Source organism: Pristiophorus japonicus, chromosome 8, assembly GCF_044704955.1.
Source record: "Pristiophorus japonicus isolate sPriJap1 chromosome 8, sPriJap1.hap1, whole genome shotgun sequence".
NCBI lineage: Eukaryota > Metazoa > Chordata > Chondrichthyes > Pristiophoridae > Pristiophorus > Pristiophorus japonicus.
The window spans coordinates 226982336-227006380 of NC_091984.1; the positions used below are offsets into that span (position 1 = coordinate 226982336).

General features: G+C 50.8%; 1 protein-coding gene across 1 annotated transcript in view; it reads left to right on the forward strand.

The window, feature by feature from the left end:
* The first annotated feature begins 6345 nt into the window (after positions 1–6345).
* The window catches only part of slc7a4 (solute carrier family 7 member 4), a 45033-nt gene continuing 27333 nt past the window's right edge, over positions 6346–24045 (forward strand). The window contains exon 1 of the mRNA XM_070886396.1: positions 6346–7327. Within this exon, the coding sequence (XP_070742497.1) occupies positions 6346–7327 (982 nt within the window). The remainder of the gene's footprint in view (positions 7328–24045) is intronic.

The following is a 24045-nucleotide window of genomic DNA, read 5'->3' on the forward strand; positions in this document are numbered from 1 at the left end:
AATTCTTTGCTCTTATCTCCTGCTGCCATAATACTGATTTCTTTACTGGGGTCTCGAGTCGTAGGCTTTCCAGCCGATCAGTGGGTCGGTGATTAATTAACTAACACACCGCCGAAGTTAGACGTCTATGGGACCCCGAGCCGACTACCAACCGGAGGGTTCGCAAATCGCGTAGAAGGAGAGGCAAATTTAGACTTTTGACCGAGGACTTTTATAAAGAGGAGTCCTTACCTCAGTATGTAGGTCCGATGTCCAAAATTCAGTTTCTTCCCTCAGCGATCGTGTTCGTGACGCCAAAATTGTTAGAGCTCTTAATTTCCAATGAAATACGAACTCCGATTGTAGTTTTAATGTAACTTTATTCTAGCAGCAGCAACAAGCTTCTGGCTTTAAGCCAGGCCTTTGTCCTTCTGAGACCACATGGCCAAAATGGCTGTACTTATACCTGGTTCAATTTACAGAAAATAACTCGCCTTCTTTGACCTTATTGGCTCAATTGATAGTCTGTTAACCTTTTAATTGGCTCGCTACCCAAGGTCCTAAAATGTCAAGTTGATTGATGACTTAATGCAACATGCTGAGTTTTCTCAAAAACTGCAGCCAGGCTGCAGAGCTTGAATTCTCTATCACTTCCCGAAAGGGCATTAGTGAACCAGATGGGTTTTTAACAACAATCCGATAGTTTCACAGTCACCATTACTGATACTAGCTTTTTTTATTCATTCCAGATTAATTTAATTAACTGATTTTAAACCCCAAGCTGCTATGATGGGACTTGAACTCACCTCTCCAGATCATTAGTCCAGGCCTCTGGATTGTGAGTCTAGTATGTTTACCACTATGCTACCGTACTCCGTGTTAGTAGAGTAGGTCTCCAGTCATCTTGGATAACCCTTGTCACTGGACCAAGACCTAGCTCTGTCAAGCCTGTGTGGTGGCTGGTGTGCAACGGTCACCACACGTTAAAAAAATACACACACAGGCATCTTCCACCCTTCAGGACATAGTTCAGGACCTGGAATATTAGATCCTTCATTGAACACCTGTGAACTCATCCTTTTTTGGCATGGAAGCAAGTCATCCTCGTTTCGAGGGACTGCATGTGATGATATGATGATGATGTACCCTATATGCTGCTACTCTAATCCCATTTCCTTTTAATATGGTGCAGCAAACAGACAGAATATCTCTGATGAGAAACCAGGGAATTGTACATTTGAATATTCTTGGCTCCTTAATGAGGCTTTTGCATATCTTGTGAGCGAACGCTCTTGGGCTCAGTCTCCTCCTTGCTGGATAATAGCGCACGCTCTGCATTGGATGGAAAAAAAACAGGCCTGGGCCCATCTATCTGATCTTCTGACTTCCGTTTGCCCGCAATCCAAACTGACCCATGCAGTGGGAACCATTGGAGAATTATTGGCACTGTCTGTCGTGTCCTTGCGGAGATTTGCTCTTTGGTGCACCATCCTGATGTTTTGCGCCAGTGACTTTAGGACGAGGGATGGAGGGACCCTGTACCAGGCCAGATTAAACCTGTCAGCTGGCTGTGTACTGAATGGACGAGGTGAGGATCAGGGGTGGGTATGGAAATCAGCCAATGATTGCTAACCAATAACCATGCAAAGTGCATGTATGTGGATATCAGGTGAGGATAGGAGCAGGCTCTGCTGTGATGCCATAATGGTGGAATATCCTGCCAACATTAAGGGGGAGAAATTGATTATTGCCCCGTTTCAGGGGCGGGAGCTTTTGAGAGGCGGGAAACTTAGCACCAGGTTTTAATGTTTCCCCGCTCTCAAAACATTGGGTTTCACCCTCCTGGGAGGAAGTGGAGCACTAACGGACCGTGCAGCACTGCCGCGTTCAAAGGGCCCTTCTCTCCCTTAAAGGGACAGGCCATCGCTGCAGGCTCTGCAATATGAAGGGGATCTACCGGGACCACTTACGGAGCAGGGGCGCCCTTGCGATCAGCCCGGAACTCAAGCAGAGCGCCAGGCTGAGCGATCGCGGGATGGAACCCGCGAATAAAACTGATCAAAACAGCAGAAGCAAAGGCAAGGTTTTTTTTTTAAACTTACCTCGGCCACCTCGTCTTCAATCATCGCCCCGCTAACGGCTGGCCACCCAATCCACGCCTCCTGCAGTTGCCGGTGTTTTCACCCGGCGCTGCTGCAGGGGGTGAAAATCAATTTCGGGGCCAGGGTGATGCGCCCGGCGATGACGTCACAATCTCCGGCCGCAGGAGATTGGGGTGCAACACCGTAGTGCCACCGCTAACCCCCCCCCCCCGCCCAATATGGCGGGGGGCGTTGTCAGCGCTGCGCCCAGTCACTAATGCATTTGTGCCCCGTTAGCGCCTCCTGGTGGGCACTAACAGGAGGTGCAAATGCACTGAATTTGTAGGCCTAAGTGTCTAAGTTCACGAGTGAAGAACTGTTGACCCAGACAATGTACTGGAAGGTGGTTGGCATCTGAGGAATCATAGTCCAGCAAGTATCAGCACTTTTAGGAAAGGATAAATACCTGAGATGAGAGGGTGGTCCTATGAGGAGAGATTGAGTAGATTGGGCCTTTCCTCTGGAGTTTAGAAGAATAAGAGGTGATCTCATTGAAACACATAAGATTCTGAGAGGGATTAACAGGGTAGATGCTGAGAGGCTGTTTCCCCTGGGCTGGAGTGTCTAGAACTAGGGGGCAGAGTCTCCGGATAAGGGGACGGCCATTTAGGACTGAGATGAGGAAAAATCTCTTCACTCAGAGGGTGGTGAATCTTTGGAATTCTCTCCCCCAGAGAGCTGTGGATGCTCAATCATTGAGTATATTGAAGGCTGAGAATTTTGAACTCGAGGGGACTCAAGGGATATGTGGATTGGGCAGGAAAGTGGAGTTGAGGTCGAAGATCAGCCATGATCTTATTGAATGGCAGAGCAGGCTTGAGGGACCATACTCCTGCTCCTAGTTCTTATTTTCTTATGTTCTTGGGAGAGGGGAAAAAACAGGAGTGTTCTTTTTTAGAACATTGTGAAAATTAGGTTCAGAACACTCCAAATAAAAATGGCAACTTGGTTTTGTACCAGCCATCACTAACATGGTATAAAATGGTGGGGGTCAGTAGGAATATGTGTGTGTGTGCTAGGCCCATGCAGCAGAGTCTGGTCTCCAATCGTCTTGGATCTCTTTGCCACTGGACCAAGACCTTGCTCTGTCAAGCCCGTGTGGTGGCTGGTGTGCAACGGCCACCCCACATTAAAAGAAGTCACGCACAGGCATCTTCTACCCTTAAAAATAAAGTTTGGGACTTGGAACACCAAGACCCTCATTTGGTCTCATCAGTCACCTTAGAACTCATTTTAGTGTGGAAGCAAGTCATTCTCGACTCCAGGGGACTGTCTATAAGAGAGGAGAAAAGATAAAGGGGCTAATCTCTGATCCCTCGTCCTTGGGGGGGGGGGGGGGGGGCAAATGACCTTGAAGGAAGCAGAAGTTGGAGAAAGGGTGAGAACATTGTAGCCTCAAATCTCTGAGCACTCCTTGTGAGTGCAGGATTGTGGAATTATATATCATTACCATAGGCAGTCCCTCGAAATCGAGGAAGACTTGCATCCACTCTAAAAGTGAGTTCTTAGGTGACTGTACAGTTCAATATGGGAATTACAGTCTCTGTCACAGATGGGACAGTCAATGGTTAAAGGAAAGGGTGAGTGGGACTGGTTTGCCGCACGCTCCTTCCGCTGCCTGCGCTTGTTTTCTGCATGCTCTCGACGACGAGACTCGAAGTGCTCAGCACCCTCCCGGATTAGGGAATTATATATACATCTCTAATATAAACCACAGAGTTTTCTTCTATACGTTGGGCAGTAGTGGGGCTGGTACTCACACCCATCAGCTGCAGCCCAGAAGGAGCTGTAATCCCCAGTGTTGTCACTGTTACTTTTACCAAGTGTTAACAGGAATAGTTACAAATGAAAGAATTAGCATCTATTACTCTGGTGGCACAGCATGTTCGAAAACTGAGGTGTTGCCTGACAGTGGAATCTCTTAACTCCTCCTGTGCCAGTGACTCAAATCTTTCATCCTTGCCCTGAAGGCGCCGGTTTGTGCTCGTGTATGTTTCTGCAGGCGCTCGAAGCCTTCTGATCTGCGATCCTAGCGGCCATACTTCATGTGTGAGTCTAGGCAGTGAATGTTGATGGGCTATTGGGCTGTGACTTGAGCACAAAAATCTAGGCTGACACTCCAGTGCAGTACTGAGGGAGCGCTGCACTGTCGGAGGTACCGTCTTTCAGATGAGATCTTAAATGGAGGCCCATCTGCCCCCTCAGGTGGATGTAAAAGATCCCTTGGCACTATTTCGAAGAAGAGCAGGGGAGTTATCCCCGGTGTCCTGGGCCAATATTTATCCCTCAATCAACATAACAAAAACAGATTATCTGGTCATTATCACATTGCTGTTTGTGGGAGTTTGCTTTGCGCAGGTTGGCTGCCGCGTTTCCTACATTACAGCAGTGACTACACTCCAAAAGTGCCCATCCGCTTAAAGCTCTTTGAGATGTCCGGTGGTCGAGAAAGGCGCTATATAAATGTAAGTCAGCACAGCCAGGTGTGACCCTGTCTCTCCTGACCTGACATCCACACAATGGGCAAGATTGGATACTGATCAGGAGCGGGAAAATCGATTAATCCACCCCCCACTCCCGCTGAAGCCCAGGGCCTCTGAGACCAATTGTACAGCTCTTACTTCTACTCAGGTGGAGTCCAACTAATTCCTCACAGGTCAGGTACCAAACCCATACCCTTCACAGTGTGTATGGGGTTCCATATGATGATTGATTTACTCATTGACTAAACCATCAGCGTAAATTAAACTCTGCATTTTAGTCTGCAGGTAAAGTACTTTATGACATGAGAAGGATTAAAGATGATTTCTATAGAGGCCAGCTATTTATCCAAAGAGTTAAATTTAAGATTGACACTTGAGATTATCATCTCCATTTAGCCCTGAATTTCAGTATGTCTAACCGATTCTACTTATCACACTTAGGACTGGATTTTCGGCTTTTAGGATTCTGAAGTGTTAATGACGACAGAGTGGTCCTGATACCGCCTGGAAAAAGTTTGCGCCTCAGTCAGCAAAATTGGGCAGCTGGGCCCTGAGTGTGGGGCGGAGCGCTAAGGGAGGTGTTGCACACCTCTCTTAGGGTGCTCGGCCGGCTGAGCAAGCGAATATCCCGAGCTAAACAGCCGGCCTGGGAGTACTCTAAGAGAGGCCTGGGGGGGAGGGGAAATCCTGAAAAAACTCCACCAAACACATTCCCAGTACCTAGTCCATGCCACCACAACATAAATCACAAAAAAAAGAAAAAAAAACAATCATTGCCCTGCCTACGTAATCAGTAACTTTGTAAAGTGTAATTCGAGCCATTCTAACTGCCGAGTCCAGACAAAAGAGAGCTCACTCACACAAGTTAAGACCTCTCCCACCCCACTCCCCTTCTCAGCCCAAGTTCCTGATCACCCCCCTCCACCCAAATTCCTGCCCCATCCCAGCCCAGGTTCCTGACAATCCCAGCCCAAATTCCTGATTCCCCCCCGCCCAAGTTCCTGCTCCCACAGCCCAACTTGCTGATCCCCCCCCCACCAAAGTTCCTGATCCCCCCCCCACCCCCCGCCCAAGTTCCTGCTCCCCACCCCCCCACCCCCGCCCAAGTTCCTGCTCCCACAGCCCAACTTCCTGATCCCCACCCCACCCAAGATCCTGATCACCCCCGCCCAAGTTCCTGATCCCCCGCCCAAGTTCCTGCTCCCACAGCCCAACTTGCTGATCCCCCCCCCACCCAAGTTCCTGATCCCCCCCCCCCAACTCCCGCCCAAGTTCCTGATCCCCACCCCCCCACCCCCGCCCAAGTTCCTGCTCCCACAGCCCAACTTCCTGATCCCCCCCCACCCAAGTTCCTGCTCCGCCCCCCCCAGCCCAAGTTCCTGTCCCCTCCCAGCCCAAGTTCCAGCCCAAGTTCCTGACACCTTGTCACCCAAGTTATGTTGCAGTATTCAAGAGAGCAGCCCTTAAGCTGGGCCACGCTTCAGGAAACCTCAGTGTATAAGACTATTTCAAATCTTATACCAGGCTGCCAGAAGTATTTACCAATCGCTAACCGGTTTTTGTTTTCTCCTTTGATTCACAGATCTGTAATTATCGTCAACGCGCCCTCTTTTCGGAAATGACGGCTTCTCTGCTGCATGGGGGAATAGAATGAAACGCAGATAGATCCAGCCTCCAGCCCCTCTGCTGACAAGCCCTGACTTTGAACATCGGAACATTTTAGACGCGGGAAGGGAGCCAAAATGGTGAGCCGGTTGCCCAGCTGTAACTCCCTGACTCGATTCTGCCAGAAGCTGAACAGGGTGAAGACCCTGGAAGCAGACATGATGGAGACCGCTCTGAATCGGTGCCTGTCCACTGTGGACCTGACCTTGCTCGGCATCGGTGGCATGGTGGGCTCCGGCCTCTACGTCCTGACCGGCACGGTGGCCAAGAACGTGGCCGGCCCCGCCATCATCGTTTCCTTCATCTTGGCCGGTTTCGCTTCCCTGCTGGCCGCCTTCTGCTACGCCGAGTTCGGATCCCGCGTGCCAAAGACCGGCTCCGCCTACATGTTCACTTACATCTCCGTCGGCGAGATCTGGGCCTTCATGATCGGCTGGAACGTCATTCTGGAGTATATGATCGGTGGGGCCGCGGTGGCCAGAGCTTGGAGCGGCTACCTGGACTCTATCTTCAACCACAAGATCCGGAACTTCACCGAGACGCACATTGGCACGTGGAGCGTGCCATTCCTCGCCCACAACCCCGACATGCTGGCCGCGGGGATATTGCTCGTTGCCACGGCCTTCATCACCTGCGGGGCCAAAGTGTCCTCCTGGCTGAACCACGTCTTCGCAGCCATCAGCCTGGGCGTGATCGCCTTCATCCTGATATTCGGGTTCATCCTCGCCGATCCCAAGAACTACAGCGCCGAGGAGGGGGGGTTTGCCCCTTTCGGATTTTCCGGCATCATGGCCGGCACGGCGACCTGCTTTTACGCCTTTGTCGGATTCGACGTCATCGCCGCGTCCAGCGAAGAGGCTCGGAACCCTCAGAAGGCCATCCCCATAGCAACGGCGGTTTCCCTGGCCCTGGCCACTTTGGCCTACACCATGGTTTCTGCCGTACTCACCCTGATGGTCCCCTGGCACAGCTTGAACCCAGACTCGGCCCTCTCGGATGCCTTTTACAGGAGAGGCTACGCCTGGGCTGGATTCATCGTGGCTCTCGGGTCTCTTTGCGGTAAGTCTTCAGAAAACCCCCCATTGGAGCATTATTTTCCGAAGCTCCGCGCTTGATTTAGTGGCGCAATGCCCAAGGGCTGGATTTTCGGGTCTGCTCATTCGGGGGCGGTAATGGCGGCGGGGCGGTAAAGTTTGCGCCTCAGTCAGCAATATTGGTCAGCTGGACCCTGAGTGTGGGGCGGGATGCGCTAAGGGAGGCGTTGCGCACCGTTCTTGGGAAGCTAGGCCGGTTGAGCATGGGAATATCCTGAGCTAAACAGCCAGCCTGGGAGCGCTCTTGAGAGGGGTCTGGGGGTGGGGGGGGGAAAATCTGAATAAAACCCCACCAAAAACATTCCCCCAAAAATAACACACGCCACCACAACATAAAGCGCAAAAAAAACCCCAATCACACGTACCCGAGGTCGGCATTACTTACTTCACTGCGGCCGCTGCAGTTCGGAACACCTCCTTTCACAGGCAGTCCCAGCAGGAGGGCCATGGAGCATTACAGGTCAGGCAGCAGCCAAAAATGAAGGCCAGTGTCGCAACCAGGGGCTTTGCACACCGGGTCGCCTCTTCCGGGCGGTAATGTTCCACGTCCCCTCGAAACCGGCCCTGAAAGTCCCGGTGGGGAACTGGAATCTGGCCGCCCGCCCGGAAGAGCTCACCGCCGCCATTGCCGCCTCTCCGGAGCGCAAACAGAGGCGGTAGAAGGCAGAAAATCCAGCCCCAAACGTTTGATTCACAGCTGGAGGATAGAATCATGGTTGATAAACATTTTTGCTTCTCACTTATTTTCCGCCAAATATGCTTGTTGTCCAAGTCACACAATAATAATCCAGGTTTTTCATTCCTTCCCTCCCTCCCCATCTATTGTTCTCAGGAAGGCCAATGGTACCTTGGCCTTTATTGCAAAGGGGATGGACTATAAAAGCAGGGAAGTCTTGCGACAGCTATACAGGGTATTGGTGAGGCCACACCTGGAATACTGCGTGCAGTTTCGGTTTCCATATTTACGAAAGGATATACTTGCTTTGGAGGCAGTTCAGAGAAGGGTCACTAGGTTGATTCCGGGGTTGAGGGGGTTGACTTATGAGGAAAGGTTGAGTAGGTTGGGCCTCTACACATTGGAATTCAGAAGCACGAGAGGTGATCTTATCAAAACGTATAAGATAATGAGGGGACTTGACAAGGTGGATACAGAGAGGATGTTTCCACTGATGGGGGAAGAATAGAACTAGAGGGCATGATCTTAGAGTAAAGGGCCGCCCATTTAAAACAGAGATGAGGAAAAATTTCTTCTCTGAGGGTTGTAAATTTGTGGAATTCGCTGCCTCAGAGAGCTGTGGAAGCCGGGACATTGGCTAAATTTAAGACACAAATGGACAGTTTCTTAAACGATAAGGGGATAAGGGGTTATGGGGAACGGGAAGGGAAGTGGAGCTGAGTCCATGATCAGGTATCGGCCATGATCTTATTGAATGTCGGAGTCGGAGCAGGCTCGAGGAGCCGTATGGCCTACTCCTGTTCCTATTTCTTATGTTCTTATGTTCTTATGTTATGGAGATTTGAAGTGTGACTGTCAACATGGATCTCCGCATGGGTAAAATATCTTGTAATGTGTCTCAGTTTTACTCTCAGGAAGATTAGAGATCTGTGCCTCGTGTTTAGTGGAGAAACCAGGCCCAAACTCCTAGGCTTATCATAGAACGATGCAGCATAGAAGGAGGCCATTCAGACCATCGTGCCTGTGCTTATAAAAGTGTAAGATGCCGCCAAGGCTGAAAATGAAGTTGGACAAGAGATGTAAATGCTGAGACAATGGCAGGGAGGATGTTTCCCCTGGGTGGGATGTCTAAAACCAGGGGTCACAGTCTCAGAATAAAGGGTCAGCCATTTAGGACTGAGATGAGAAATTCTTCACTCAGAGGGTGGTGAATCTCTGGAATTCTCTACTCCTGAGGACTGTGGAGGCTCAGTCTTTGAGTACATTCAAAACAGAGATCGATAGATTTTTGGATCAAGGCATATGGAAATAGTGCGGGAAGGTGGAGTTGAGGTGGAAGATCAGCCATGATCTCATTAAATGGCGGAGCTAGCTCGAAGGGGCCGAATGGCCAACTCCTGCTCCTATTTCTTATGTAAGTGGCCAGGACATTGGCAGATAAAATTGAATGCAAAGACATGTACAAGCAGGAAGTGAAAAATAGATGAAATGCACTTCATGGATGATGTTGAAACCGGAAACAGTCTGAGCAGCTTTAGGCAACTTGACGCTAACCGTCTCAAATAAATGGAGAGCAGTAATTATCAAAGCCAACACAATGTTGAATTGCATATGCAAAACAGTAGAACCTAAGTCAAAGTTGGTAGTGGGTACGTTAGCAGTGACTGTACCAAACTGCCAGTCAGAATGTTAAAGTGACACCATGACATCCTGACAGCAGAGAGGAGGCCTTGGAAGGGCCTGAGGAAAATCTTCATAGAATCATAGAATGATACAGCACAGAACATAAGAATTAGGAGCAAGAGTAGGCCATTCGGCCCATCGAGCCTGCTCCGCCATTCAGTGAGATCACGGCTGATCTTCTACCTCAACTCCACTTTCCTGCATAATCTCCATATTCCTTGATTCCCTTAAATCCAAAAATCTATCGATCTCTGCCTTGAATATACTTAAAGACTGAACCTCCACAGCCCTCTGGGGGTAGAGAATTCCAAAGATTCACCACTCTCTGAGTGAAGAAGTTTCTCCTCATCTCAGTCCTAAATGGCCGACCCCTTATTCTGAGACGGTGCCCCTGGTTCTAGACTCCCCAGCCAGGGGAAACATCCTCCCTGCATCTACCCTGTCGAGCCCTGTAAGAATTGTGTATGTATTGTGGAAATGGCTGAGCCCTTAAACAATTATTTTGCTTCGGTCTTCACAGTGGAAGACACAAAAACCATGCCAAAAATTGCTGGTCACAGGAATGTGGGAAGGGAGGACGTTGAGACAATCACTATCACTAGGGGGGTAGTGCTGGACAGGCTAATGGGACTCAAGGTAGACAAGTCCCTTGGTACTGATGAAATGCATCCCAGGGTAATAAAAGAGATGGCGGAATTTATAGCAGATGCATTCATTATAATCTACCAAAATTCTCTGGATTCTGGGGAGGTACCAGCGGATTGGAAAGCAGCTAATGTAACGCCTCTGTTTAAAAAAAGGCAGGTAACTATAGGCTGGTTAGTTTAACATCTGTAGTGGGGAAAATGCTTGAAACTTTCATTAAGGAAGAAATAGCGGGACATCTAGATAGGAATAGTGCAATCAAGTAGACGCAGCATGGATTCATGAAGGGGAAATCATGTTTAACTAATTTACTGGAATTCTTTGAGGATATAACGAGCATGGTGGATAGAGGTGTACCGATGGATGTGGTGTATTTAGATTTCCAAAAGGCATTCGATAAGGTGCCACACAAAAGGTTACTGCAGAAGATAGAGGTATGCGGAGTCAGAAGAAATGTATTAGCATGGATCGAGAATTGGCTGGCGAACAGAAAGCAGAGAGTCGGGATAAATGGGTCCTTTTCGGCGAGGAAATCGGTGGTTAGTGGTGTGCCACAGGGATCGGTGCTGGGACCACAACTGTTTACAATATACATAGATGACCTGGAAGAGGGGACAGAGTGTAGTGTAACAAAATTTGCAGATGACAAAAAGATTAGTGGGAAAGCGGGTTGTGTAGAGGACACAGAGAGGCTGCAAAGAGATTTGGATAGGTTAAGCGAATGGGCTAAGGTTTGGCAGATGGAATACAATGTCGGAAAGTGTGAGGTCATCCACCTTGGGAAAAAAAACAGTAAAAGGGAATATTATTTGAATGGGGAGAAATTACAACATGCTGAAGTGCAGAGGGACCTGGGGGTCCTTGTGCATGAATCCCAAAAAGTTAGTTTGCAGGTGCAGCAGGTAATCAGGAAGGTGAATGGAATGTTGGCCTTCATTGCGAGAGGGATGGAGTACAAAAGCAGGGAGGTCCTGCTGCAACTGTATAGAGTATTGGTGAGGCCGCACCTGGAGTACTGCATGCAGTTTTGGTCACCTTACTTAAGGAAGGATATACTGGCTTTGGAGGGGGTACAGAGACGATTCACTAGGCTGATTCCGGAGATGAGGGGGTTACCTTATGATGATAGATTGAGTAGACTGGGTCTTTACTCGTTGGAGTTCAGAAGGATTAGGGATGATCTTATAGAAACATTTAAAATAATGAAAGGGATAGATAAGATATTGGCGGAGAAGTTGTTTCCACTGGTCGGGGAGACTAGAACTAGGGGGCACAGCCTCAAAATACGGGGGAGCCAATTTAAAACCAAGTTGAGAAGGAATTTCTTCTCCCAGAAGGTTGTGAATCTGTGGAATTCTCTGCCCAAGGAAGCAGTTGAGGCTAGCTCATTGAATGTATTCAAGTCACAGATAGATAGATTTTTAACCAATAAGGGAATTAAGGGTTATGGGGAGCGGGCGGGTAAGTGGAGCTGAGTCCACGGCCAGATCAGCCATGATCTTATTGAATGGCGGAACAGGCTCGAGGGGCTAGATGGCCTACTCCTGTTCCTAATTCTTATGTTCTTATGTTCTTATGTTCAATGAGATCACCTCTCACTCTTCTAAACTCTTGAGAATATAGGCCCAGTCTACTCAATCTCTCCTCATCGGACAATCCCACCATCGCAGGAATGAGGTAATCATTGCTGTGTAAATTGAAATTGAGGAACATTTCAACATATTCTAGAAGCTAGTTATTAAAACAATTGTTGATGTTGGATGTCTGTATTCCAATAGCCGTGGTGTGGTTATTGAGCCATACAGACCAAGAATGCTCCTATCCTGTGCTGTGTTATCTGAATGCAGCCAGGGTGGCGATGGATCAGTTCAAACCACAGGGGGGGTGAAATTGCCCTGCGGCCCGATTGGGGGCGGCAGCCATCTGGGGCCAGGACCTCCTGCGCCCACCACAGAAGTCCCGCCCCTGCCGCGAAATTGCCCTTACCGCCCCTCAAAGGAAGCTGAGTGCTATCTCGCCCGCTCCACTTCCTTTGGGTGCGGTAACCGGGGCGCTACTGGGGCGCTGAGGGAAGCGCTACCCAGATGCTCCACGTAATGCTGATGTGCTTCAACGCCCCTCCCCTTCGCTTAAAGGGGAGGGCCGCTGCGCACTCTGTCAGGCCTCTGATGGATCTCCACTGGGCCACCAGGGCAGCGTGGGACCGGGCCCGCAGCCCTGGACACAAAACGGAGCGCCGGGCTGCACGAGGGTGGCCCGGACCACGCTAGGGCCACCATCGTAGAGCCAACCCAAGAGTCAGCAGGCGAAAAAAGATGGCGGCCCGGGGCCGCTGGCGCCCTCCCCTTTAAGGAGCACCCCGAGAGCGGATGTCGGTCAGCTTCGCGACCCACGAAGGTGGTGTTGACATCCGCTCGCTTCAGCCTCGCGATTTCCTCTGTGGGGCATTAAGGGGTCGCCGCAGGGGAGTAAGGGGGTCGCTGCACAAGGTGTGACGTCATCGCCGGTTGTGTGGCGGCCCGGGGCATTAACCGCGGGGCACAGCGCTCCCGGGATGCAGTAGCAGCCCCCTCCCCTGGGTGAAAAGTCTCCTCCATCCCATTAGCGCCCCCCCGGGGCTGCTAACGGGGCTATTAAAAGGGCCAATTTTGCCCCCATAGAATTATATAGCACAGAAGGTGGCTACTATGCCTGCGCCGGGTCTTGTAAAGAGCGATCCAATTAGTCCCACCCCCGGGCTCTTTTCTCACAGCCTGCACATTTTTCCTTATCGAGTATATATCCAATTCCTGTTTGAAAGTTGCTATTGAATTCGCTTTTACCCACCCTTTCAGGCAGTGCATTTCAGATCATAAAAATTCACTGCTTAAAAAAATTCTCCTCATCTCCCAACTCTTTCTTTTGCCAATAATCTTGAATCTGTGTTCACTGGTTACTGACCCTCCTGCCACTGGAAACAGTTTCACCCTATCTACTATAAGAACATAAGAACATAAGAAATAGGAGCAGGAGTAGGCCATACGGCCCCTTGAGCCTGCTCCGCCATTTAATACGATCGTGGCTGATCCGATCATGGACTCAGCTCCACTTCCCCGCCCGCTCCCCATAACCCCTCATCCCCTTATCGTTTAAGAAACTGTCTATTTCTGTCTTAAATTTAGTCAATGTCCCAGGTTCCACAGCTCTCTGAGGCAGCGAATTCCACAGATCCACAAATCTCTGAGAGAAGGAATTTCTCCTCATCTCATTTTTAATTGGGCGGCCCCTTATTCTAAGATTATGCCCTCTAGCTCTAGTCTCCCCCGTCAGTGGATACATCCTCTCTGCATCCACCTTGTCAAGCCCCCTCATAGGCCCCAAGTTTCACCATGATTTGCTCCTGATTTTTAGGAGCAACTGGTGTAGAACGGAGTATCTTAGAAATCGGAATTTTCGCCATTTAGTTTGCTCCAGTTCTAGTCAGTTAGAACAGTTTCACTTTGGAACAGAATTTTTTTTCCAAAAGGGGGCGTGTCCGGCCACTTACGCCTGCTTTCAAAGTTTCGGCAGTGAAAACTTACTCCAAACTAACTTAGAATGGAGTAAGTGAGGATTTTTGTACGCTGGAAAAAACCTTGTCTACACTTTAGAAAATCAGGCGTAGGTTACAAATCAGGCGATGGAATGGGGGGAGGGGGGGGTTTAAAGGGAAGTTTACAAACATTAAACACTTCAGTTTTACAAATAAAGAGCCATCATCAATAATAAATGATAAAAACATCAATAAATCAATAACAAAAAATTAATAAGAAATAATTTTTTAAAAATCAATAAATAAAACATTTTCTACTTACCGACTGCAGCACCGGGAGCCCTCCAACAGCGTGCTGGGATCTCCCCCCCTCCCCCCCTAGTGTGTCTCTGTCAGTGTCTGTCTGTGTGTATCTCTCACTCTCTGTCTGTCAGTGTCTGTGTTTCTGACAGTGAGGGGAGGGGTAGGAGGGGGGTAGAGGAAGAGAGGGGGAGAAGGGGGAGGGGGAGAAGGGGGAGGGGGGGTGGAAGAAATGGAGGGGGGGAAAGAAAATGGGGGGGAAAGGAGAGGAAAGGGGGAAAGGAGAGGGGGGGGGGGAAAGGAGAAGGGGGGGAGGGAGGCTGACCGGGCCGGGCCTGGCTGGGCCCGAGACTTCGGGCGGGGCCCGTCCCCAGCACCAGATTTACAGGTAGGTGGCGTTGGGTTGGGTCGGGATCGCGGGTCGGGTTGGGGGGAGCGCGGATCGGGGGGGTGGTGGGAGGGAGAGGGAGATCAGGTCGAGGGGAGGGAGGTCAGGTCGGGTCCAGTCGGGGGAGGGGGAAGCGTGAGTTGTGTCGGGGTCGGGGTCCGGTCCAGGGACGGTGGGGGGGGGGGGGAAGCGGGAGTCGGGTCGGGTCCGGTCCGGTCCGGGGGCGGTGGGGGGAAGCGGGAGTCGGGTCGGTGTCGGGTCTGGTCCGGAGGTGGGGGGTGGGAGTCGAGTCGGGTCAGGAGGAAGCAGAAGCTGGCCGTGGGAGGAGCCTTAAGGAGTGGAGGTCAACAAACGACTCCACTCCCCCCCCCCCCCCCCCCCCACAATAGGTTAGGTAGAGGTTGCACTATGCTTTTGCCATGAAGATAACCATAGCCAGCCTCAACATCAACGGCGGCAGAGGGGCACGCCGTAGATTTGACAATTTTTCGCTCCTGCGGGAGGGGAAATATGCGGTGTGCTTCCTGCAAGAAACCCACACCGTTCCGGGAGACGAAGCCACGTGGCTCCTGGAATGGCAAGGAGAGGTCCGCATGAGCCACCTCACCGCCACTTCTAGTGGGGTGGCCATCTTGCTGGGCCCGCATTTTCAGCCGGAGATCTTGGGGGTCGAGGAGCCCGTGCCAGGCCGCTTGCTGCACGTAACGGTTCGCCTGGGGGACGTGCCGCTCCATCTCGTGAACGTGTACGCCCCTCATCCCGGCCCGCAGCAGGCGCGCTTCTTCGAAGAAGTGTCCGCTCTTTTTGGTTCCGTCGACGTCGGCGACTGCATTGTCCTCGAGGGGGATTTTAACTGCACCCTCGAGGCGAGGGACCGCTCCGGTGCCCCGCAGAGCATGACGGCGATGGAGAAGTTGAGGGACCTGGTCGGGTCCTTCAACTTGGTGGACGTCTGGCGAAATCTCCACCCCGACTCCAGCGCCTTTACTTGGGTGAGGCCTGGAGTAGGATGGTCCAGAGTCGACCGCCTTTACGTGTCTCGGGCGTACGTTTCCTGCATCCCGGCGGTCGGTGCCATGTTCGGACCACCACCTGGTGTGGGCGGAGCTCGCTTCGCTCCGCGCGAGGACGGGGTCCGCATACTGGCACTTTAACAACCGGCTGCTGGAGGACGTGCGGTTCCAGGACTCGTTCCGTCGATTCTGGTCCGACTGGAGAAGGAAGCAGGGGGGCTACCCCTCCTTGAGGCTATGGTGGGACGTGGGCAAGGCTCACGTCCGCGTCTTCTGTCAAGAGTACGCGAGGGGGTCGACCAAGAGGCAGGCGGCCGGAGTCGGGCGCCTAGAAAAAGAGGTGCTCGACCTGGAATCGCGTCTCGGTCAAGCCGTCCAGGACCCGGCCCTGCGGACGGTGTACGAAGCGAAGAAGGCCGCGCTGAAGGACCTGCAGCTCGTCGGGTCCCGAGGTGCATTCGTGAGGTCGCGGATCCGGTTCCTGCGGGATCTGGACCGCGGCTCCCCCTTCTTCTACTCGCTGGAAAAAAGGCAGAGTGTCCGTAAGCAGCTCTTGATGCTGCTGGCTGACGACGGCTCTCTCGTCTCGGATCCGGAGGGCGTCAACAACAGGGCCCGTGAATATTACGGGGCTCTGTTCTCTCCAGATCCGTCCAGCGAGGAAGCGTGTAGAGTTTTGTGGGAGGACCTGCCGAAGGTCAGCCCGGAGGGCGGTGAAAATTTGGAAGCTCCGCTAAGCCTGGCGGAGCTGACCGGTGCCCTCGCCCGGCTCTCGAGGGGAAAATCCCCGGGGCTGGACGGGCTGACCGTGGAGTTCCACAGGGCGTTCTGGGACGTCCTGGGGAGCGACTACGCGCGGGTCCTGGGGGAAAGTCTGGCGACCGGGGAGATGCCCCTCTCTTGGCGCAGGGCAGTCATCGTCCTGCTGCCTAAGAAGGGCGATCTCCGCCTCCTTAAGAACTGGCGCCCGGTCTCCCTCCTCAGCACGGACTACAAAATCTTCGCCAGGGCGATGTCTGCTCGCCTTGGCACCGTGCTGGACCACATGATCCACCCCGACCAGTCCTACACGGTCCCGGGCCGGACAATCCACGATAACATCCATCTGGTCCGGGACCTCATCCATCATTCCCAGGAGGCTGGTCTGTCGGTCGCCTTCCTATCTCTCGACCAAGAGAAGGCGTTCGACAGGGTGGATCACGACTATCTGCTCGGAACTCTGCGCGCTTTCGGGTTCGGGACGCATTTCGTCACCCGGATCCGACTTTTGTACGCCGCCGCGGAGTGTCTGATTAAGGTTAACGGGTCCTTGACGGTGCCCCTTCGCTTTAGGAGAGGGGTGCGCCAGGGATGCCCCATGTCCGGCCAGTTATATGCCATCTGCGTGGAGCCTTTCCTGCGCCTCCTGCGGACGAGGTTGACGGGACTGGCTCTGCAAGGGCCGGGCGTGGAGGTCGTCCTCTCGGCTTACGCCGATGACGTGCTTCTCGCAGTAGAGGATCCCGCTGACCTGCGGAGGATGCGTGAGTGCCAGGAGATTTACTCGGCCGCATCCTCCGCCAGAATCAACTGGGAAAAATGTTCCGGACTCCTGGTGGGTCAGTGGCGGGTGGACACCCTGCCGGAGGAGCTCAGGCCTTTTGCCTGGAGCACGACCCATCTCCTCTATCTGGGAGTCTACCTTAGCCCCGACGAGGAAGCCTGGCCGGTGAACTGGCAGGAGCTGGAGGCCAAGGTCGCCACTCGCCTAGGGCGCTGGACAGGACTCCTCCGAGTGCTGTCCTACAGGGGTCGAGCGCTAGTCATAAACCAGCTGGTGGCCGCAATGTTGTGGTACCGGCTGGTCACTTTGACCCCTCCCCCTGCGTTTGTCGCCAAGATACAGAAGAAGCTGGTGGACTTCTTCTGGAACAACAGGAAGCACTGGGTCTCTGCCGCGGTCTTGAGTCTCCCGCTTGAGGAAGGCGGTCAGTCTTTGGTGTGCGTCAGCGCCCAGCTCGCGACTTTCCATCTTCAGACCCTGCAGAGATACCTTTACGTCGAGCCCCCTCCTAGGTGGTGCGCTCTGGCGAGGTATTTCTTCCGCCAGCTGCGCGACCTCAACTACGACATGCAGCTCCTGTTTGTGAACTTGGGGGGTGTCAGGACCGCCCTCCAGGAGCTGCCTGTCTTTTACAAGGAACTCATCAGGGTCTGGAACAAAGTCTCCACCAAGCACAGCTCTCCGCCGGCTGGAGTGTCGGCCGTCCTGCAGGAGCCGCTGCTCGGGAATCCGTACCTCCACGACCGAGGTTTTATGTGGCGGTCGGAAGAGAGGGCTGTGGCTGGTGAGGTGACCAGGGTCAGGGACCTGCTCGATGGCGGAGGAGCGGGCTGGATGGCGCCAGGCACGCTGGCGCGGCACCTAAATTCAGCCAATGTCTGCCGCGCGGCCGAAGCCATCGAGTCGCTAAAAACAGCTTTGGGCCCTGACTCTGTTAGGTGCATCGAGGAGGCTCAAGCACGTGGGGAGATCCCGTCCGAACTGACCCCCGTCCGGACGGAATTCCTCATCGGCGCCAAACCCCGGAACCTCCCTCGGGGGCCGGCGCCTCACAACTTGAGCCGCCTCGAGGAAATCCCCTCCGTGCCTTTCAGTTCCGCGCGGAGGGGTTTCCTGTACGGGCTGCTCCTGCACAATCTCAACTTTGCCATCCTCGCCGGCCGTCCGGACACGCCATGGCGTACCATCTTGCCATCCGGAGGAGGCGGGGATCCCCGATGGAGCGCACTCTATGCGGGAGTCCTCCCACTATTCATCGGGAACTTGGCCTGGAGGGTGGTGCACGGAGCAGTGCCGTGCAACAAATTTTTAAGCCGGTTCACGGACTCCCAGGCCGCCTGCAATTTCTGCGGTCTGGGAGAGTCCGTGTTCCATGTTTTTATTGAATGCACGAGGTTGCAGCCCCTGTTTTATTATTTAAAGGGGCTGCTCCTGAAATTCTGGCTGCACTTCAGTCCCACTCTCCTGACCTTTGGGCACCCTGTGCGGAGGGGAGCGGGTAAGTCCGAGGGCCTCCTCGTAGGACTGCTCCTGGGCACGGCCAAGGGTGCCATCAGCCGGTCCAGGCAGCGGGCGGTCGAGGGGGTCGTTCAACCTGACTGCCTGCCTCTCTTCTGCGCGTACATCCGCGCCAGGGTGTCCTTGGAGATGGAGCACGCGGTGTCCACCGGTACGCTCGCGGCCTTCCGCGAGAGGTGGGCACCGGAGGGACTGGAGTGCATCGTCACGCCCGGCAACCAAATTTTAATTTGATTTTATGTTTTAAAGTTTAATTTGTTTTAATTGCTGGTGCTTTTAGTGTCCCCCTCCCCTTTTATAGGGGGCACTGGAGGAAAAAATGTGATTTTAGTGCCCCAAAAAAAAAAGAAAAACACAAAAAAAAACCACAAAAAAGAAAAAAAAAGGGCCTTGTAAATGTCTGGTGTGTCATCCAGGGCGGGTGGCACGGTTTAATGTTTATGTTTTTTCAGGTAAACTCCAAAAGAGTTTCACAGAGCCCCAGTGAGGCCATTGGGCCAGGGCTAGGGGCTGCTGGCTTCAGCCCCTCCCACAGTTTTGGGCGCCTGGAGCTACTGCACATGCACTGCACTGTAGCGCGCATGTGCAGAGGTCCCGGCACTGTTTTCAGCGCAGGGACCTGGCTCCGCCCCCTACAGCTCATGCTGCGCTGCGCCCAGCTGCAAACGACCAGCAGGGAGCCGGAGAATCTGGAAGTTTTTTTTAGGCGCACTTTGTGGCGCGAAAAACGGGCATCCAGGTCGGGACTGCACCGTTCTAGGCGCGGCTCGAAACTTGGGCCCATAATCTTATATGTTTCGATAAGATCACTTCTCATTCTTCTGAATTCCATTGAGTAGAGGCCCAACCTACTCAACCTTTCCTCATAAGTCAACCCCCTCATCCCCGGAATCAACCTAGTGAACCTTCTCTGAACTGCCTCCTTTCTTAAATATGGAAACCAAAACTGCTCGCAGTATTCCAGGTGTGGCCTCACCAATACCCTGTATAACTGTAGCAAGACTTCCATACTTGTATACTCCATCCCCTTTGCAATAAAGGCCATGATTCCATTGACCTTCCTGATCACTTGCTGTACCTGCATACTAACCTTTTGTGTTTCATGCACAAGTACCCCCAGGTCCTGCTGTACTGCGGCACTTTGCAAGCTTTCTCCATTTAAATAATAACTTGCTCTTTGATTTTTTTTTCTGCCAAAGTGCATGACCTCACACTTTCCAACATTATACTCCATCTGCCAAATTTTTGCCCACTCACTTAGCCTGTCTATGTCCTTTTGCAGATTTTGTGTGTCCTCCTCACACATTGCTTTTCCTCCCATCTTTGTATCGTCGGCAAACTTGGCTACATTACACTCAGTCCCTTCCTCCAAGTCGTTAATATAGATTGTAAATAGTTGGAGTCCCAGCACTGATCCCTGTAGCACCCCACTGGTTACTGATTTCCAACCAGAGAATGAACCATTTATCCCGACTCTCTGTTTTCTGTTCGTTAGCCAATCCTCTATCCATGCTAATATATTGCTACTCTATCAAAACCCCTCATAATTTTGAACACATCTATTAAATCTTAACCTTCTCTGCTCTAAGGATAACAAGCCCGGTCTCGCCATAGAACTGAAATCCCTCATCCCTGGTACCATTCTAGTAAAGCTCAACAACAACAACTTGCATTTATATAGCGTCCTGAATGTAGTAAAACATCCCAAAGGGCTTCCCTGGAGTGTTATCAAACAAAATGTGGCACTGAGCCACATGACGAGATATCAGGACGGATGACTAAAAGCTTGGTAAAAGAGGTAGGTTTTAAGGAGCGTCTTAAAGGAGGAGAGCGAGGTAGAGAGGCGGGGAGGTTTAAGGAGGGAATTACAGAGTTTAGGGCCAAGGCAGCTGAAGGCACGGCCGTCAATGGTGGGGTGATTAAAATAGAGGATGTGCAAATGGCCAGAATTGGAGGAGCGCAGAGATCTCGGAGGATTGTAAAAAGAAAGAAAGACTTGCATTTATATAGCGCCTTTTACATCCAACAACCATTTTACAACCAATGAAGTATTTTTTTGAAGTGTACTCACTGTTGTAATGTGGGAAATGCGGCAGCCAAATTGCACACAGCAAGCTCCCACAAACAGTAATGTGATAATGACCAGATAATCTGTTTTAGTGATATTGATTGAGGGATAAATATTGGCCAGGACACCTGGGATAACTCCCCTGCTCTTCTTCGAAATAGCGCCATGGGATCTTTTACGCCCAAGAGAGAGGCAGCTTGGGCCTCAGTTTAACATCTCATCCAAAGGACAGCACCTCTGACAGTGCAGCAGTCCCCTGGACTGTCAGCCTAGATTTTTGTGCTCAAGTCTCTTGGGTAAGACTTGAACCCACAACCTTCTGACTGAGAGGCAAGGGTGAGCCACAGCTGACACTGTTTGCAGAGCTGGCAGAGATTATAGAGATAGGAGGGGAGAGGCCATGGAAGGATTTGAAAACATTGATGAGAACTTTAAAATCGTGGCATTGCTTATCTGGCAGCCAACATAGGTCAGCAAGCACAGGGGTGATGGGTGAACGGCACTTGCTGCAAGTTAGGACACGGGCAGCCGAGTTTTGGATGATACAAAGATTCCGCAGGGTAGAAAGACAACTGGTTGTTCCTGTAGATTCATATCTAGGTAGTCACAGGCTTACAGGTGAGGAACTGTGGGCAAAAAAGTTAAGATAAATGAAGGCAAATGGAATGTTGGCCTTTATTGCAAGGGGATAGAGTATAAAAGCAGAGGAATCCTGCTACAACTGTACAGAGCATTGGTGAGGCCACACCTGGAGTACTGCGTACAGTTTTGGTCTCTGTATTTAAGGAAGGATATACTTGCATTGGAGGCTGTTTAGAGAAGGTTCACTCGGTTGATTCCGGAGCTCAGCGGGTTGACTTATGAAGATAGGTTGAGTAGGTTGGGCCTATACTCACTGGAGTTCAGAAGAATGAGAGGTGATCTTATCGAAACATATAAGATAATGAGGGGGCTCAACAAGGTGGACGCAGAGAGGATATTTCCACTCATAGGGGAAACTAAAACTAGGGGACATAGTCTCAGAATAAGGGGTCGCCCATTTAAAACTGAGATGAGGAGGAATTTCTTCTCTCAGAGGGTTGTAAATCTTTGGAATTCTCTGTCTCAGAGAGTTGTGGAGGTTGGGTCATTGAATATATTTAAGTTGGAGATAGGCAAATTTTTGAGCAATAAGGGAATAAAGGGTTATGGGGAGCGGGCAGGGGAAGTGGAGCTGAGTCCATGATCAGATCAGTCATGATCTTATTAAATGGAGGAGCAGGCTCGAGGGGCCAAATGGCCTACTCCTGCTCCTATTTCTTATGTTCTTATGAATATTTCTGTTAAGTGAGTGGAAGTTGGAGATCCAGAAGCTGGTTTTATTTGCACCACTGAATTCCCTCCTGTTTAATTGATAGTTTTAGTGCTGAGCTCTCCATCAATGAGTGGCCGAGTTTTCTGCAATTTAACCTGTTTACAGCCCCGTCTGTGTAAACTGTACAATTTCAACAATTTTCTATAGTGTTTTAGAAACACAGCAAATGAAAAGTACCACAACACATAAGAAATAAGAACATAAGATCATGGCTGATCTGATCTTGGCCTCAGCTCCTCTTTCCTGCCCGCTCCCTATACAGCTTGACTCCCTTATCATTTAAAAATCTGTCTATCTCCGCCTTAAATATATTCAATGACCCAGCCTTCACAGCTCTCTGGGGAGATAATTCCAAAGATTCACGAACCTCTGAGAGAAGAAATTCGTCCTCATTTCCATTTTAAAATGGGCGATCTCTTATTCTGAAACTATGCTCCCTAGTTCTAGATTCCCCCACAAGGGGAAACATCCTCTCTATATCTACCCTGTCAAGCCCCCTCAGAATCTTGTACATTTCATTAAGATCACCCCTCATTCTTCGAAACTCCAATGAGTATAGGTCCAACCTGCTCAACCTTTCTTCATAAGACAACCCCCTCATCTCAGGAATCAACCTAGTGACCTTCTCTGAACAGCCTCCAATGCAAGTATATCCTTCTGAACTGTACACAGTACTCCAGGTGTGGTCTCACCAACAGTTGTAGCAGGACTTCCCAACTCTTATACACCAGCCCCTGAAAAGCCAACATTCCATTTGCCTTCCTGATTACTTGCTGTAGCTGCATACTTATGTTTTGTGTTTCATGCACAAGGACCCCCAGATGCCTCTGTACCTCAGAATTTTGTAATCTCTTCACATTTAAATAATAATTTGCTTTTTTAGTTATCCTACCAAAGTGGATAATCTCACATTTTCCCACATTATACACCATCTGTTGAATTTTTGCCCTCACTTAGCCTGTCTATATTCCTTTGCAGATTCATTGCATCCTCCACACAACTTGCTTTCCCACCCATCTTTGTATCATCAGCAAACTTGGCTACATTACACTCAGTCCCTTCATCCAAGTCATTAATATAGATTGTAAATAGTTGAGGCCCCAGCACTGATCCCTGTGGCACCCCACTAGTTACTGATTGCCAACCTGAAAATGACACCTGCAGAATTAATTGTCACTTTTGCATTGACCCGCTGACAAAAGCATCTTATCGACTGACCCCAATTTACAGGTCTTAATTTCACATGTTTAGATGCGGTTCAAACACTGGCTGTTACTGTACTTACAATGTGAAGCAATTAAATTATGTAATAAGGAGGTTTTACTAATATGTGGGACTGTTTAAAAAAGGGGGCAGACAAAAGGCAGGTAACTATAGGCCAGCTAGTTTAACATCTGCAGTGGGGAAAATGCTTGAAGCTATGATTAAGGAAGAAATAGCGGGACATCTAAATAGGAATAGTGCAATCAAGCAGACGCAACATGGATTCATGAAGGGGAAATCATGTTTAACTAATTTACTGGAATTCTTTGAGGATATAACGAGCATGGTGGATAGAGGTGTACCGATGGATGTGGTGTATTTAGATTTCCAAAAGGCATTCGATAAGGTGCCACAAAAAAGGTTACTGCAGAAAATAAAGGTACGCGGAGTCAGAGGAAATGTATTAGCATGGATCGAGAATTGGCTGGCTAACAGAAAGCAGAGAGTCGGGATAAATGGGTCCTTTTCGGGTTGGAAATCGGTGGTTAGTGGTGTACCACAGGATTGGTGCTGGGACCACAACTGTTTACAATATACATAGATGACCTGGAAGAAGGGACAGAGTGTAGTGCAACAAAATTTGCAGATGACAAAAAGATTAGTGGGAAAGCGGATTGTGTAGAGGACACAGAGAGGCTGCAAAGAGATTTAGATAGGTTAAGCGAATGGGCTAAGGTTTGGCAGATGGAATACAATGTCGGAAAATGCGAGGTCATCGACC